The 15,097-nt window shown below is 43.4% G+C and overlaps 1 protein-coding gene across 2 annotated transcripts in view; it reads right to left on the reverse strand.

Annotated features, from left to right (window-relative positions):
• Nucleotides 1-15,097, reverse strand: part of ARNT2 (aryl-hydrocarbon receptor nuclear translocator 2) — a 162,781-nt gene that overhangs the window by 37,853 nt on the left and 109,831 nt on the right. For both annotated transcript variants that reach the window (XM_011938371.1, XM_011938373.1), the window contains 3 exons: nt 11,419-11,495; nt 9,901-10,035; nt 7,535-7,609 (listed from right to left, as the gene is read on the reverse strand). In XM_011938371.1, coding sequence (XP_011793761.1) covers nt 7,535-7,609; nt 9,901-10,035; nt 11,419-11,495 — 287 coding nt within the window. The remainder of the gene's footprint in view (nt 1-7,534; nt 7,610-9,900; nt 10,036-11,418; nt 11,496-15,097) is intronic.

A 15,097-nucleotide genomic window follows, 5' to 3' on the forward strand; every position in this document is an offset into this window, starting at 1 on the left:
TCTCAGAATAGGGGCATTGTGGCTAAAAGACAGTAAGAGAGGGAGAGCAGTTTTGCAATGGGAACTCCTCCGCCTACCTCCTGGTGAAATGGGGTGCTGCATTTGGGTCATTCTGTAACCACAGTATGAGAAAGCAACCATTCAATGCCTGCTTTATAGTAGGACTTTTAATTTAGCTTTTACAAATCAGATCATGAAAACTCTGCAAGCCAGAGCGTTTTTCTTTTTGCCTTGGTTGCTAGGGTACTCTGGATTTGGTGCTCTCCACTCACCCTCAAGTTATCTCACTCAGGTATGTAGCTACATTGTATTCACGGATTTATTTCTTGCTACCACAACATACGAGATGCTTAACCTCTGCTTAACATTGTAAAATGGAATCAATAGACTCTCTGATAGGAGACATAATGAAATGATCACTTTCTATGGATTATTTATTTATTTATAAGTTTCTATGTATTACACTTTGATGTTGTAATATGATTTCAAACGTATTGCTTCAGAAATAGCCTCACAAGAGTTTGGTAAGATGAGTTTTATTATTTACAGCTGATAATACTGAGACTCAGGGAAATTAAATAAGTCATCCAAGATCAGATAACTTTGGTGGAAAAGCTGGGACAGGAAGCAAGATCTTACTTCCACATCACAAGATTGTCCCTCTGGCTACAGAGATCTCCCCTTTTTCTATTGAAAATATGCTCCAGCCTGGCCATCATGGCGAAACCCCGTCTCTACTAAAAATACGAAAACTAGCCACGCCCCATGCCTGTAATCCCAGCTACTTGGGAGGCTGAGGCATGAGAATCACTTGAACCCAGGAGGCAGAGGTTACTGTGAGCAGACATTGTGCCACTGCTGGCCCCTGCCACAATCCCACTGCCTGCAGTCTCCTTATCCAAGGGGGCTACAATCCAAAACCCCCAGTGGATGCCTGGAATTGTGAATAGTATGAAACCCTATAGATGCTATGCTGTTTCCTACATATACATACCTATGATAAAGTTTACAAATTAGAAACAGTAAGAGATTAACAACAACTCATAATAAAATAGAACAATTATACCAATATGCCAGCATCACTATTCTTGCACTTGTTTGGTAGCGAACACAGTGTGGAAACACTGGCCAAAGGGAGGAATCACATCCTAAGCTGGACAGGGGGGGAAGGCACAAGATTTCATCATGCTACTCAGAACAGCACACAATATAAAACTGATGAGTTATTTCTGGAATTTTCCATTTAATATTTTTGGACTGTGGTTGACTGCTGGTAACTGCAATTGTTGAAAGCAACACGGCAGGTAAGGGGGCTGCTCTGTACATCATAGGCACATGCAGCAAACCACACACCAGAAGACGCATGCGTATGTGCAGAAGGTAGCATTCGGGTGCGGTTCTCATGGTTGAAGCACAAATGGAAGAAGGGATATAAATGACTAGTGGGACTAGGCCTGGGTGTGATTACACCCCCCAGCACAAAATATGGCGAGCAGGAGTTCTCCCGTCCACAGGCATGTGCACACCCCAGATTAGGGCTGGCAAATCTCTGGGCCATGGTAGTCGGGCTTGCTGACTGAGAGATCACAATGTGACCACAGATGAGAATGGGGATTTGGTCCCTGCGATCAGGGAAGGCCTGACTCACCCATTCCTCACACCCACCAACTTGTGGTCTGTTCTTCGGTGGTGTCTGTCATCTTGGCCAGACTGCACTCAGCATGGGGACAGGGACGTCTTGGTCACCTGTGTCTACTCCATGTCTATCCTCAAGCCCTACAAGGAGCAGGCTCTCAGAGCACACTTCCCACAGGGACTCAATGGTGTGCTGGCCCCATGGCTGGGGATGGCCATCCCTCTTCCACACTGTCCCCGGGGGAAGCCAGACAAGATCTGGGCCCACGGATGTCAGGTAAGGCTCCCTGCTGGGAAATCCCTGAGTGATAAATAAACGAAACCAAGAGCTCTGGGAGGCTGGGCGGCTGTCCCTGACACCACAGGGGAGGAGGCTGAGCTGTGCAGTACGTAAGGCCGGGCACGTCTGCGGCCCCAACAGCAACCTGGCTCTTTCCTCGCGGGGCTGGAGGTCAAGGCCATGTGCCTCTCAGGTCAGCATCCAACGGGGACTTCTCTGTGTCTGCTCCAAAAACAGGGGACATAGGGAGTCACTGTCCACATTTTGAAACCCACATCTTCTGCAGTCTGAGGAAGCACAGGAAGGGCGGTCCCTGTTTTTGTTTGTTTCTTCTAACTAGAATGCCTGAGATAGTGTGAAATTTGTTAGCTCCATGCAACTAGCACACAGAAAGCACCACCTTAGGAGCTGTGTAAAGGGAAGCTCAGCCTTAGGAGCTGTGGAAAGAGAACAGAAGAAGGGAGCCGGCAGCTCTGCACCCTCCTGGTTCAAGTTATAGGCTAAGCACCTTAGACATGTTAGCTCAAGCAGTCCTTACAACAGCATTTTGTGAACCTGGAAACAGCCTCAAAGGAGTTGAATACCTTGCCTAAAGCCTTATGACCTTAAGCCTAGATCTACCTGGCTCCAAAGCCCTTTACATAAATTCCTATTGCCAATGCACATTCTCTGTCCCCAAAGAGCCTCTCAGCCAGCAGGTGAAGGATCAGTGTGTACATAACTGTAACCCAGAGAGAGTATGCTTGATGCCACTACAGAAACACAGATGAAATGCCATGGGGTTACCAGGAGGGCGAGGAGAGATGGCCTGCGGTCAGGATCTTAAGACAGCTCCTGGAGAGAAATGGGGTTTCTCTCCAGTTGGAAGTGGGTAAAGTGTTGGCAAGTGAAGATGTGTGGGGAGGGCTCTCCTGGCAGAAGGTACAGCATGGGCAAATGTTGGGAGGCTGGGAAACCTGACATGTGATGGGGGATTGGCTATGCATGGTGCAGGCGCCATGGTCCAGGCCCTCAGACCAGGGCGACGCACGTGGCTTTGCTTAACTCAGGTGCAATGCAGAAGATGGCCAAGGCCAAGCATAAAACCTGGCTTAGCCTGGCTCTTCATGGAAACAGCCCCCTTCATCATCCTCCTAATCATGGAAGATGCCTGAGCGGAAAGGAGACAGGAGAGATGGGAGCCCGCTTTCACTTTCACGGAGTTCAGCTCTTTTTGACTTATAGGTAAACTGTACTCGGAGAGGGAAACCAAGAGCAGATGCAAGTTTCCTGGTCCCCGGCTGGCTCCCTGTCACCCTCCTCAAACTCAAATTCCTCACAAACAGTCATGTTCTAAGGGCCTCCTGTCCAGACTATTCAAGTACTTTTATTTAAATCCAGAGTTCAAGAGCTGGCTCTTAGCTGACGTAGCCACCTCCCTGCTTCTGCAAGAAGAAGCCACTTCCCTTTATCAACATTTGACCCCCACCTCAGCTATCAGTGGGGAGACCAAAGAACACAAGCACAGGGCCAAGGTACAGTGTGCTCCAGCATGCCCCTGCAGCTGCTTGGCCGCTGCCCACTGTGCCCTGTGGCCAGGGATGGGGCTGGGGCTGGGGCTGGGGCTGCCGGCATTGCTGTCTCGGCCTCCCCTCCTGCTGAAGGAATGTGGTGGCTGCTCACTGAGTGAGAATTACTTAAGCTGGAATATCAGGGTGGGATCAGATGTTAAATTCCTTCTTCGTCTTTTCAAAACCCACCAGGTTCTGACAGTGTCAGCAGTCTGAAGCCTTGGGTGTGTTGTTGGATGGAGAGGCCTGTGTGTGGGGTATGGTGTTGTGATTGGATGCACTGGAGGCAGGCAGGCCTGGGCTCTGCGACCTGGGGCAGGCAACTGCACCTCCCAGTGTCTACCGTGAAAAAAATGAGGAAGACAACACTTACTGTGTAGGTTTGAGGATTACGTAAGATAATAAAATGGGTCTGGCCAGTTACTGGGCACAGAATGGAGGCCCCCATCACTGTTAAAGCTCCATTTCCATTAACCCAGAAAAATGAAGCCCACCCAACCCAAACCTGACTATGCTAAATGATGCAAAGTTTATCATAATTTCCACAGTTAGCAAACATATGGCACAAAAAGGCATCCTCTTACAATGTTTAACCATTCCAATTCCACATTTTTCCAAAATGAAAATCAATTGCTATGGGTTTTGATCCATTTAGATTGCTTTGTTAAGAGCCACCCTTGTACAGGGCTCTACACTCAGTGGTGAAGATGAGGATCAAATGCACAGATGAAGGCTGGGCACAGTGGCTCATGCCTGTAATCCTAGCACTTTGGGAGGCCGAGGCAGGCGGATCACTTGGGGTCGGGAGTTTGAGACCAGCCTGGCCAACATGGTGAAACCCCATCTCCACTAAAAATACAAAACCTAGCCAGGCATGATGCCACATGCCTGTAATCTCGGCTATTCGGGAGGCTGAGGCACGAGTATCACTTGAACCCAGAAGGTGGAGGTTGCAGTGAGCCGAGATGGCACCACTGCACTCCAGCCTGGGTGACAGAGTAAGACCCCATCTCAAAAAAAAAAAAAAAAAAAGCACAGACGTAATGAAGTCTGCCCATAGGGAGGTCAGGTTCTGGTAAGGAAGACAAAAAAATAATCCCCCAAACAAGCCAATGGACAAATAAATAAAACTGAAATAGTTGCTGTGAAGGAAAACAAGGGACTCAGAAAGAGGCTGGGGTGACTTTCCTAGGTAGGGTGACCACTGAGGGCATCCCTGAGACAACATGAGTGGAAAGCTGAAGGATAAGATGTCAGTCACGTGAAGAGTGAAGGAAAGGCATTCCCTCAGGGGAACAGCACGTGCAAAGGCCCTGAGGTGGGGAAAAGCATGTTCAAGGAACCAGAAGAAGGCCAGCGTATCTCAAGAGTAGTGTCCACATGAGGATGAGACGGGGCCAGGTATATAGATAGCATGAAGCTATTTATGTCTTCAGAATGGCTTGGAGTAAAGTAAGAGTAAAAGCAGAGAGACCAGCAAGAAAATTACTGCAATGGTCAGAATGGGAGATGGGGTGACCTGGTTCAGGGGGAAAGGAAAGAAGAGAGAAAGGAGGGGCTGAATGTATGGAGTTGGACTGAGGGAAGAGCTAAGGATGTTTCTTGGTTTCTGGCCTGGGCAAACAGGTGGATGGTGACGTGAGGAGAACTGGGGGCTGGGAAAGGAGAATCAGGCATTCTGCATTTGAGGGCTGTGGGGCACTGATGTGGCAGTGTGGCATAGCTGCTGGTTGTTACATAGGTGTTTAGCCCAGTACCCAATAGTTATATTTCCCTCCTCCCACTGTCCACCCTCAAGTAGACCCCAGTGGGCTACTACCCCAGCGGGGTAAAAGCAAGTGTGGAGCAGGATGGACAGTCTGGGCTGGAGTCGTCCCATGGGTACGATTATCCAGGGAGACATCACAGGGAGGAGAGAAGGCAGCCAAGGGGAGGGGGGCCTGGGGCATCATCCATGGTGGCTTGTAGAAGAAGGCAGAAGAGGAGAAACCAGCAGAGGAGGCCAGAAATGGGAAGAAAGCCAGGAGTAGGTGATGTTCTGAAAGGAACGAGGAGAGTGTGCAAGAAGGAGCGGGGGTTAAGAGTTCTATCCACATACGTGGCATAAATTTGGAGTCCTATGTCTATTTGCGCAAACATAGCAATGCCTTCAATAGGAAGGTTCGGCGGTCAGAGAGGCCCCACTCTCAGATACTTGAAAGGCAGAATGTCAGGCACATGTTTTCTCAGAGGCATGACAAACTATTATTCCCTCTTGAAAAGTAACTCAGGGGCCTCTTTCCTTGAATAGAACACTGACTGCTCTATTCTTTCCTAGGGCTGAAGCAAGATATGAGAGCCCTGTGGAGAGAGGAGGTGTATTCTCTTTCTCACCTCAGCTGAACCTGGGCTCAGGAAGCCGCGACTCCTCCATGTGAATCCCAGTTCTCTCATTCATCGCCTGTGTGGCAGGGAGGTACCAAGCCTCACTACACTCACCTGTAACATGAAGATGATGATGCCTACCTCCTCCGACTACTGTGCAGATTCAATAGTGCATGGGACAAGGCTTCCCATATGTTTGGCACACAGTAGGTGCTCAATACACAGCAGCTAACAGTCACGATGTGCATGACACTGTTACTAGGGTGGCCACCCTCTCGGGCTCCCGGGTCACCCTAAATCCCTCTCTCCTCACCATGTCTATCCAAAGCATCGGCACTCGTCAAACAACTGTCTCCTCAGGTTGCCCCCTATTTTAAATTTCCACTGCTCCTGCCCACATTCTGGCCACATCACCTCTTGTCTTTGTTTCCAGTTATTTCCCCCATCTGTCTCTTCTGCATACCTGGGCTACTAAAGTGGTTTTTTGAAACACTGCTCTGCCTAAAATCCTCAAAGTCATCCTCGCTTACCTTTCTTTTTACTGTATGTATGTATGTATGTATGTATGTATGTATTTGAGACAGAGTCTTGCTCTTGTTGCCCAGGCTGGAGTACAATGGCACGATCTTGGCTCACTGCAACCTCTGCCTCCTGGGTTCAAGCGATTCTCTTGCCTCAGTCTCCAGAGTAGCTGGGATTACAGGCACCTGCCCCCACACCCGGCTAATTTGTGTATTTTTAGTAGAGATGGAGCTTTGCCATGTTGGCTAGGCTGGTCTTGAACTCCTGACCTCATGAGCGGCCCACCTTGGCCTCCCAAAGTGCTGGATTACGGGCATCAGCCACCCCGCCCGGCCGCTTACCTTTTTATTGGTTGATTGATTGAGACAGAGTCTCACTCTCACCCAGACCGAAGTGCAATGGTGCAATCTTCGCACACTGCAACCTCTGCCTCCCAGGTTCAAGCTATTCCCCTGCCTCCCAAGTAGCTGGGACTACAGGTGCGTGCCACCATGCCTGGCTAATTTTTGTATTTTTAGTAGAGGCAAGGTTTTGCCACATTGGCCAGGCTGGTCTTGAATTCCTGGCCTCAAGGTGATCTGCCCACCTTGGCCTCCCAAAGTGCTGGGATTACAGGAATGAGCCACCGCACCTGGTCTTCATTTACCTTTAAATGACTGAGAAGAGAATCTACGTTCTTTAGCATGGGTTAAGAGGCCTTTCATAACTTGGCTGTACCAGGCTCATTTATCACCACTGCCCACCTCCTCCAAGTCAGCCAGTGCCACTCCAGCCACTAGCAACTGCTTAGGATTCTCCCTTTTGTAACTCTAGGGCTGCCCCTTCAGTCTACAATGTTCACGTATTTATTCTATGCTCGTCCTTTAAGACCCATCCCAGTTGTTCTCTCCCCGGAACAATTCCTCCCTCTTCCCCATGCAGTTATCCTCTCCAGCCTCTGTGCTCTGCAATCTTTTTCTTTATGACCCTTTAGAGTTCTTCTCCTATTACATAGTACTTATTTACTGATGCGTGCCTGTCTTCCCTACTAGACTGTGAGCGACTTCCTAGCAGGGGCCCTGAGTGAGGCCACAGGTAGCACCTTGCAGCCTGCCTGGCATATAGTAGGACTAATGTCCTGCCAGCCACATCCACAGGTGCCCAGACTATGCACCAGCTTTAAGTGGACACTGGCAGTATGTACCTGCTGGAAGCTCTCACGCAGATGGCTCTGATCCTCAGGGTGGCAGAATTCCAAAATGTCCTTTCCCAGAAGATCCTAAATAAAAGAGACAAGCTTTAGTAATCCCAGATCCATTTGTAATTATTTGCATACTTACTGTGAGACAACTGTTCATTTCCATCTCCTTTAACATCTCCTTTAACTCATCTCCTTTAGCCTGTCCCACCCAAGATTTGAAAAAAAAGTGAATGCAAAATTTCCCTAGGAGCCATCAAGGAACTGGCTTCTTGGTATTCATTCTAAGTTCCTTTGGCATGCTCAATATCAATTTCTAATTTTGCTAAGGCACTACATCAGTAGCTTCAGAATGCAATTTTATTTTTGTTTGTCTTGGAGAGGCAAACTACAATAAACATATTTTAATAACATAAAAAGAAAGCAAAATAATAGCCTGAGGACAGATGTGTTGCTTATGAAAACTGGAATTGTTTAAATGTGGAAATTGTAGCTCTCCTGTGGCTAAAGAAATGAGGTTATCATAAAATAACTGTACTTGTTAAAAACCTGTTTACTATCTACCATCATTAGTCTATGCTACATTCAAAGGACATAGCATTAGTCCAAAAAAAAAGTGTGTTTCTCAATGAAACTGATCAGAATAAGATAAATTGTTTACAGAAAACTTCAAAAGTGTTGTAGTAAAGTGGTCCAGTTAAAAGTGTATTTTTAAAATTTATTTTATGTTTTTTATTTTTCGAGAGGGAGTTTCACTCTTATGCCCCAGGCTGGAGTGCAATGGCGTGATCTCGGCTCACTGCAACCTCTGCCTCCCGGGTTCAAGCAATTCTCCTGCCTCAGCCTCCTGAGTAGCTGGGATTACAGGTACCTGCCACCATGCACAGCTAATTTTTGTATTTTTAGTACAGACAGGGTTTCACCTGTTGGTCAGGCTGGTCTCTAACTCCTGACCTCAAGTGATCCACCCGCCTCAGCCTCCCAAAGTGCTGGGATTACAGGCATGAGCCACCATGCCTGGTCAGGAAGTGTTTTAAACAGCAAAAGATTTAAACTAACTCATTGATCACAATCCAAATCGGCAAATGGCCTAAGTGAATGCTGACACTGGCAGTGGAGGGGAAGTCCTATCTGCGTGCCAAGGAGCAACTGGATGCCCATGGGAGGTGCCACTGGATAAATGGGTCTGGCTGCCATCAGAGGTTGGGGTGAACCTGGAAACAAATCCATTTCTCCCTTTATTCCATCCAAGAATCCCGAGGTTTACATAAATCTAGACATGCAGAATCATATGCAGGGTCCTAATAGTTCTAGTTTGAACTGCTTCTAATCCTAAAATACACATGCCATTAAAATACTCATATATACATATCTCAAAACTTTGTTCCTCAGAATAAACATCTTTTTTCTTTATAAAAAAGCTTTCTTATTTTTAAATAAATTTAAATCTACAAAAAGTTGATATACAACACACTGCTATATATCCTTTATGTATATTCAATAATTATCAATATATTGTCACATTTGCATTTTTCTTTCTTCATATATAGGGTTCATACATAGGCATGTATATACTTAATTTCTTACTGAACCATTTGAAATTAAGTTGTAGACATCATGGCACTTCTCCTCAAAGTATTTTAGTATGTATCTCATAAAAATGAGATTATCTTACAAAACGACAATGTGTTATCATGTGCTATACTAAACCTAAGAAAATCAATAATTATTCAATGACATCACCCAATATTCTGTACATATTAACATTTCAATTGTCTCCCAAATGAATTTTCTATCAATCTGTCTTCAGGCCCAGGACACAATTAAGGCCCTTATGTGGCATATTATTATTTTATCTGTTTGGTCTATTTTAATCTGGGACAATTGCTCCTGCCTTTTTGTTCCTCATGACATTGACTTTTTAAAAGAGTCTAGAACACAGACCTAAAGACGTGCCACCTATATAAAAAAAGGTTTCCAAATGCACTTGAGAAACAAGAGGTTAGGCAAAATTAGGCAGGCATCTTTACCAGGCTTTGCAGAGTCTTCCACATTAATGAGCTTTGTAATGAACATTAATTAATAAGAAAGCCCCTTTTAATAGAACATATTAACTCCAGTTTGTGAAAAATCAACTAGAGAAACGTAACAGTGAGGGCAAAGAAGAAAGAGTCCATGTTAAGTGGCACAGGTGTTTACAATGTCCTTTCTTGCCTTGGAAGGATATCTATCATTCCATGCAGGCAGGGTATATCAGTCTTTTATGATGTTTCTCCACATGGCCATTGTGTTGTATCTCAAATGAGGTAAGAATGTTTTTAAAGCAATTAAATCTCTAGTCAATTGCCATGAGCTCAAAACTATCTACTGACCTGGGGTTGGTAGCCAATCACACTGATACATCTTGGATCCACAAATGTGATGATTCCATCAGAGTTATGCCGGGATAAGAACTCTGTGGGCACTGACATCCCATTCATGTCCATGCATACAGGAGAGCTGGTCACCTGGGATGAGGAAAATCCACAGTTGAGGTGGTGTTGACAGAGATGAGTTGGAGATGGTGACAGAGACGAGAAGAGTAATCCATGTGCATTTCACTTCAAAGATCTTTCCATGTCAGTCAGTACAACGACCCTAAAGTGTTCAAATATGTATCCCTGATCACATCTTTAACTGTAACAGTTGGCCACTTTCTTTATATTTCTGAACTTCAGTTGCCTTATCAACCAATGGGAACAATAAAACCTATAATCTCAAAGGATGTTTGTGAGCCTTAAAAGGGATATTGCATGTTAAACCTTGGCAATTGCTCAAGTTGGTGCTCAGTAAATGTTAATCCCCTTCTCTTCCCCCACCTTCCCTTTACTAAGGATGACAAACAAGCCTAAGGAACTAGTTACAATGCTTGGAGCATATATATTTGTGAATTGAATTTACCCAAATATTCTTTCTTCACCCACGTGCAAGCAATACCCAGCGTAGGTCATACATGGATGAAATTGCCTATTCATTTGTCTGAAAATGGTCAGAACTAGGAAACCAGGGACATGAGAGATTAGTGTATCTGAACCAGGTCTAGTATGTCTCTCCTCTTCAGGATGGGGAAGACCCTCAATGTCCTAGGGAGAATGAACAGTCCAGTTGAATGAGTAGTTACTGTGTGTGCCAGACATTGAGCAAATTTAACTTTCACACAATAAAAGACACATTCCCTGGCCTTGAGGAGCTTGCAGGGATGAGCATGCACTCAACTTACTACCTGCAACAGACAGTGAAAGAAGAGTAACTGAGGGTAGAGCTCAGTGCTATGAGAGTAGGGAGGAGAGAAGGAATAATTTAGACTAAGATCAGGGAGATATTTTAGTTGGGTCTTGAAAGATGAGCAGATAAGGAGGGTAAGGAATATTGAAAGGAGAAGAAGGGGAACAAGGAAATACCAGGCAGAAGAAACAGCCTGTGAACACCCCCAGAGGTGGGGGTTTATGGAAAGGGGAATGGTGCTGTGTGGGAACAAGATGTGAGAGAGGAAGAAGGGAAGGAGATGAGGTTGTAATGATGAGCTTGGACTTTATTCCATAGACCTTGAGGAAACAGTCAAGGGGGTTAAGCAGGGATGTGATGTGAGCAGAATGCAAGTTCATGGCAACTGGCACAAGCATGGGGGATGAACTGATGTGACCCCTCAACTCAGCAAGAACTCTGCTTGCAGCTCACAGTCCCCTTCTCTTCTAGATTTGGCCTCAGCCTCGTCCCACAGAGTGAGACATGAAACCCAACAAATATCAAGAACACAGGTGATCAGAACAGGCATCCAAACCAACCGTCTTCTGCACTTTGTGGCAATAAGCCTTCATTTAAGATTAAAAAGGCTATGAATTGTTTCTTACCTGGAGTCTCCCAATTGCCACGAGGCAATATTTACTGCCTTGTCCCACATCAGCGTCTTCTTCAGGTATCGTCATTCCTGAAATGGGAAATATCAGTGTCATCAACAATATGCCCAAGGTGAATAGGAAAGAAGAAAAGTGTCCACAATTTCATTTAAGCAATCGAAAATACAGTGAGTGTTGGCCATACAGGGCTGGGAAGCCAGCCAATGAATTAACCAGTTCCTCACGCAGTTCCTGCTTCTCTCTCCGCCTGATGTCTTTTGACAATTTTACGGTACACTATCATCTCCATCTGTGGATGATGCAGAGGAGATTAAGGAAGATGAAATAGAAATAATTCTTCTGTATATTTGTACAAATTGGACAAAACGTTTATTTAGGATATTTCAGTAAGAAGCCAATATGGGTCTTTCAGCTTATGTAAATATCTCTCTTATCTGCTGAAAAAGAATGAAACAAAGACCATCACAGGCAAAAGAAACACAGGTAAAAACCACTGAAGCTGGTTACTAACTTGTCAGGCAAGGGAGCACAACCAGTGTTTCCCCTTGTGGGGGAAAGTCAGGGTTGTTTAAGGGCTAGAAAGGAGACACTGGTGAGGGTTATGCTAAGCACTGAAAGCTAGTGCTCCAGATAGAAAGGAACTGGTTAAAACAATCCTCATTGTTCACTGGGGTTAATAAACAGTCGTCTGTTTTGTCCAATGTGGGTCTGGTATCTGGGGTCCCTCACAGTGCAAGGTTCTTGAACATCTGTAGCTGGTTAGAACTGCTGTAGTGAAAACAAGCATTCCTTTTTGATACCTCATAGGCAAATGCTGTTAAGTAGAAAATGTCCTTTTACACTGCATGACACTTAACGCAAATATTTCCACACTGGGTCGGACCAAGGGTTCACAGTGATAGAGTCACACAAGTACAGTGACAGCCCCTCACTCCAGACATTGATAAAGGCATGTTAAACATTACTATAGTTTTGTGAGCCAGAGAAATGTCACCCCACTACACTACATTCCTGTCTTCTTTCCATCCTTGTTCCATCCACCCTCTGTAGGTGACCAGTCTCTTTTCATTTCTGGTTTATCCTTACTGCATTTCTTTTGTACAAATGTGCAGATACATGTACATTTTCTCATGTCCTCTTCTTTCTTCTATGAAGAGCTGTGTACTGTAAATACTCTTGGACTTTGCTTACTTCACTGAACAGTATGTCCTGGAATTCACTCCATACGCATTCATACAGCTCTTCCTTAATTCTTTCTTATAACTGCACAGTGCTTCATCTTATTGAAGTGCCATGGTTTATTCAACCACTAAACACTGGACATTTAGGTGTTTCCAATATTTTGCAATGAGAAACAATGCTGCAATGAATAACCTTGTGCATATGTGTTTTATTATCATCAGAAGTGTATCTTTGGAATGGATCCCTTGAAGTGGGATTGCTGGGTCAAAAGGTAAGCGCATATGTAGTTTTGTTTTGACAAGCTTTCTTCCAGAAGGGTTGCACCAATTTGCATTCCCACCAGGAATGTATAGGAAGTCTGCTTCCCCAAAGTCTTGGCCAACATAATGTGCTGTCACGTTATTTAATGTTTGTCAGTCTGACAGGTGATAAATGATTTCTTAGTGTTGTCCTAATTTGCATTTCTCTAATTATGAGTGAGTTTGAACATGACTTCGTATGTTTGAGGACCATTTTTTATATCTGGTTTTTTAGTGAATTCTCTGCTACTGTCTCTTTCCCATTTTTCTATTTAGGTCTTTTGCCTGTCCATTTTTAAGAGTTTCCTGTATTTGGGATATTAAATCCTTGTGGTATATGTTATGAATATGTTATTCCAGATGGTCTCCTGTCTTTTGACTTTGTGGTGATTTAAAAATTTCAAAAATTTTATGTGGTAAGATTTATCAACCTTTTATTACCTCTGGAGTCTGAGTCATAGTTAGAAAGCTATTTCTTACACAAAGCTTAAGGAAAAATTCACCCTTGCTTTCCTCTGACACTTTTTTGGTTTTATTTTTCACATTTGGATCCCTAAACCATTTGGAGTTATTCTTTTGGGAGTTATGGGATATCAATCTAATTTTATCTTTCTCTAAATGGCTATCCAGTTGCCCCCTCAACATTTTCCTAAATTGCAGTGATTTGAGATGCCAACTTTATCAAATAATTCCCACACATGTTTGGGTCTAATTTTGGACTGTCTCTTCTATTCCACTGGCCAATTGTCTGTTCAGGCACTAGTACCATACTATTTTAATTAGAGAGGCTTTATTGTATGTTTAAATGTCTGGAAGGACTATTCCTTGTATTTTTTCTTGGCTATTCTTGAAGGTATATTTTTCCACAGGAACTTTGGTAGTACCAACTTATCTGACTCCATAAAACAGCTTGATGATATTTTTATTAGGATTACATTACATTTGTAAATTAACTTCAGGAGAACTGACATCTCCTAAAGTTATAATGTTGAGTTATCCTCCCAAGAACAAAGGATGTTTTCTCATTTGTTTAAACCTACTTTTGTGTCTTTCAGGAGTGTTTTCAAATTTTCCTCATATATACTTGTACTTTGTGTACTTATTAAAATTATTCCTAATTATTTAATCCTCTTTTTACTATTGTCAATGTGGCTTTCTCTACCATTATATCCTCTGCTTATTATTTATGTATATGAAGGCTATTTTCATATATTAACTTAAATTATTTGTTTTAGTTTTATCACTGATTCACTAGGTTTTTCCAGGTGTACTATTATATAATCTGAAAATAGAGATAGTTTTCCTTTTCCTTTGTGCATTCTTTTGCCTCTAATTTCTCTTATTTAGTTGCATGGGATAATAAGTCTATTATAATTTTGAATAGTAGTAGAGATAGTGGGCATTATTGCCTTGTTTCTGATCTTAGTGGAAATGTCTCAGGGCTTTCTCCATTAAATATCACCTTTTGGACTAAGATACAACACGCATGCACACACATTTATCACATTAAGTAATCATCCCTCAATTATTGTTTAGCATTTTTGCAAATCTCTTTAATGCCTTGGTTAATAATGGACAGCTGGATTCTAGTATCTGCTCTGCACTCAATCTGTTACAATATGTTGTTTTAGTTGAGGTATATGAAGAAAATAGGGCCTCACATAGATATGGAAAAGGGAGAAAAGGGGGAAGCTTTTTCAGAACACTGAGTATATTCTCTTTTGGTATTTTTCCAAGTCTTAAGGGGTAGTTTCCTAAAGGCTAATTGTAATATAAAATCCAAAACTATATGAATGAATTTTTCATACTGTCATATTGTAACATTCAATACAATATTAAAATAGGCTAGTTTGTCTAACACTTTGGATGGGTAACATCACATAATTTTACATATTATATATTGGTCATTTGGAAAATAATAGTTCACCATATTATACAGACCTTCTAAATGTTGACACATTGCATTACACAACATTAAAATATCGCACTCGTTAATATCACTATGTATCTCATCAGAAACATCTCTAGATACTGGTCAAAATTATGGTGGTAGACACAAGCTTTCCAAAACTCAAATTTTTATTAGAAAACCTGAATTTTAACAAATACTGTCAACTGTTTTCCTTGAAGTGACAAGTTCAGTTTGTTTTTTTTGAAAAAATATCTGCCAAATACGTAAGTTGTAATAACCT

The sequence above is a fragment of the Colobus angolensis genome, unplaced genomic scaffold, assembly GCF_000951035.1.
Source record: "Colobus angolensis palliatus isolate OR3802 unplaced genomic scaffold, Cang.pa_1.0 Scaffold172, whole genome shotgun sequence".
NCBI classification, from domain to species: Eukaryota; Metazoa; Chordata; class Mammalia; order Primates; family Cercopithecidae; genus Colobus; species Colobus angolensis.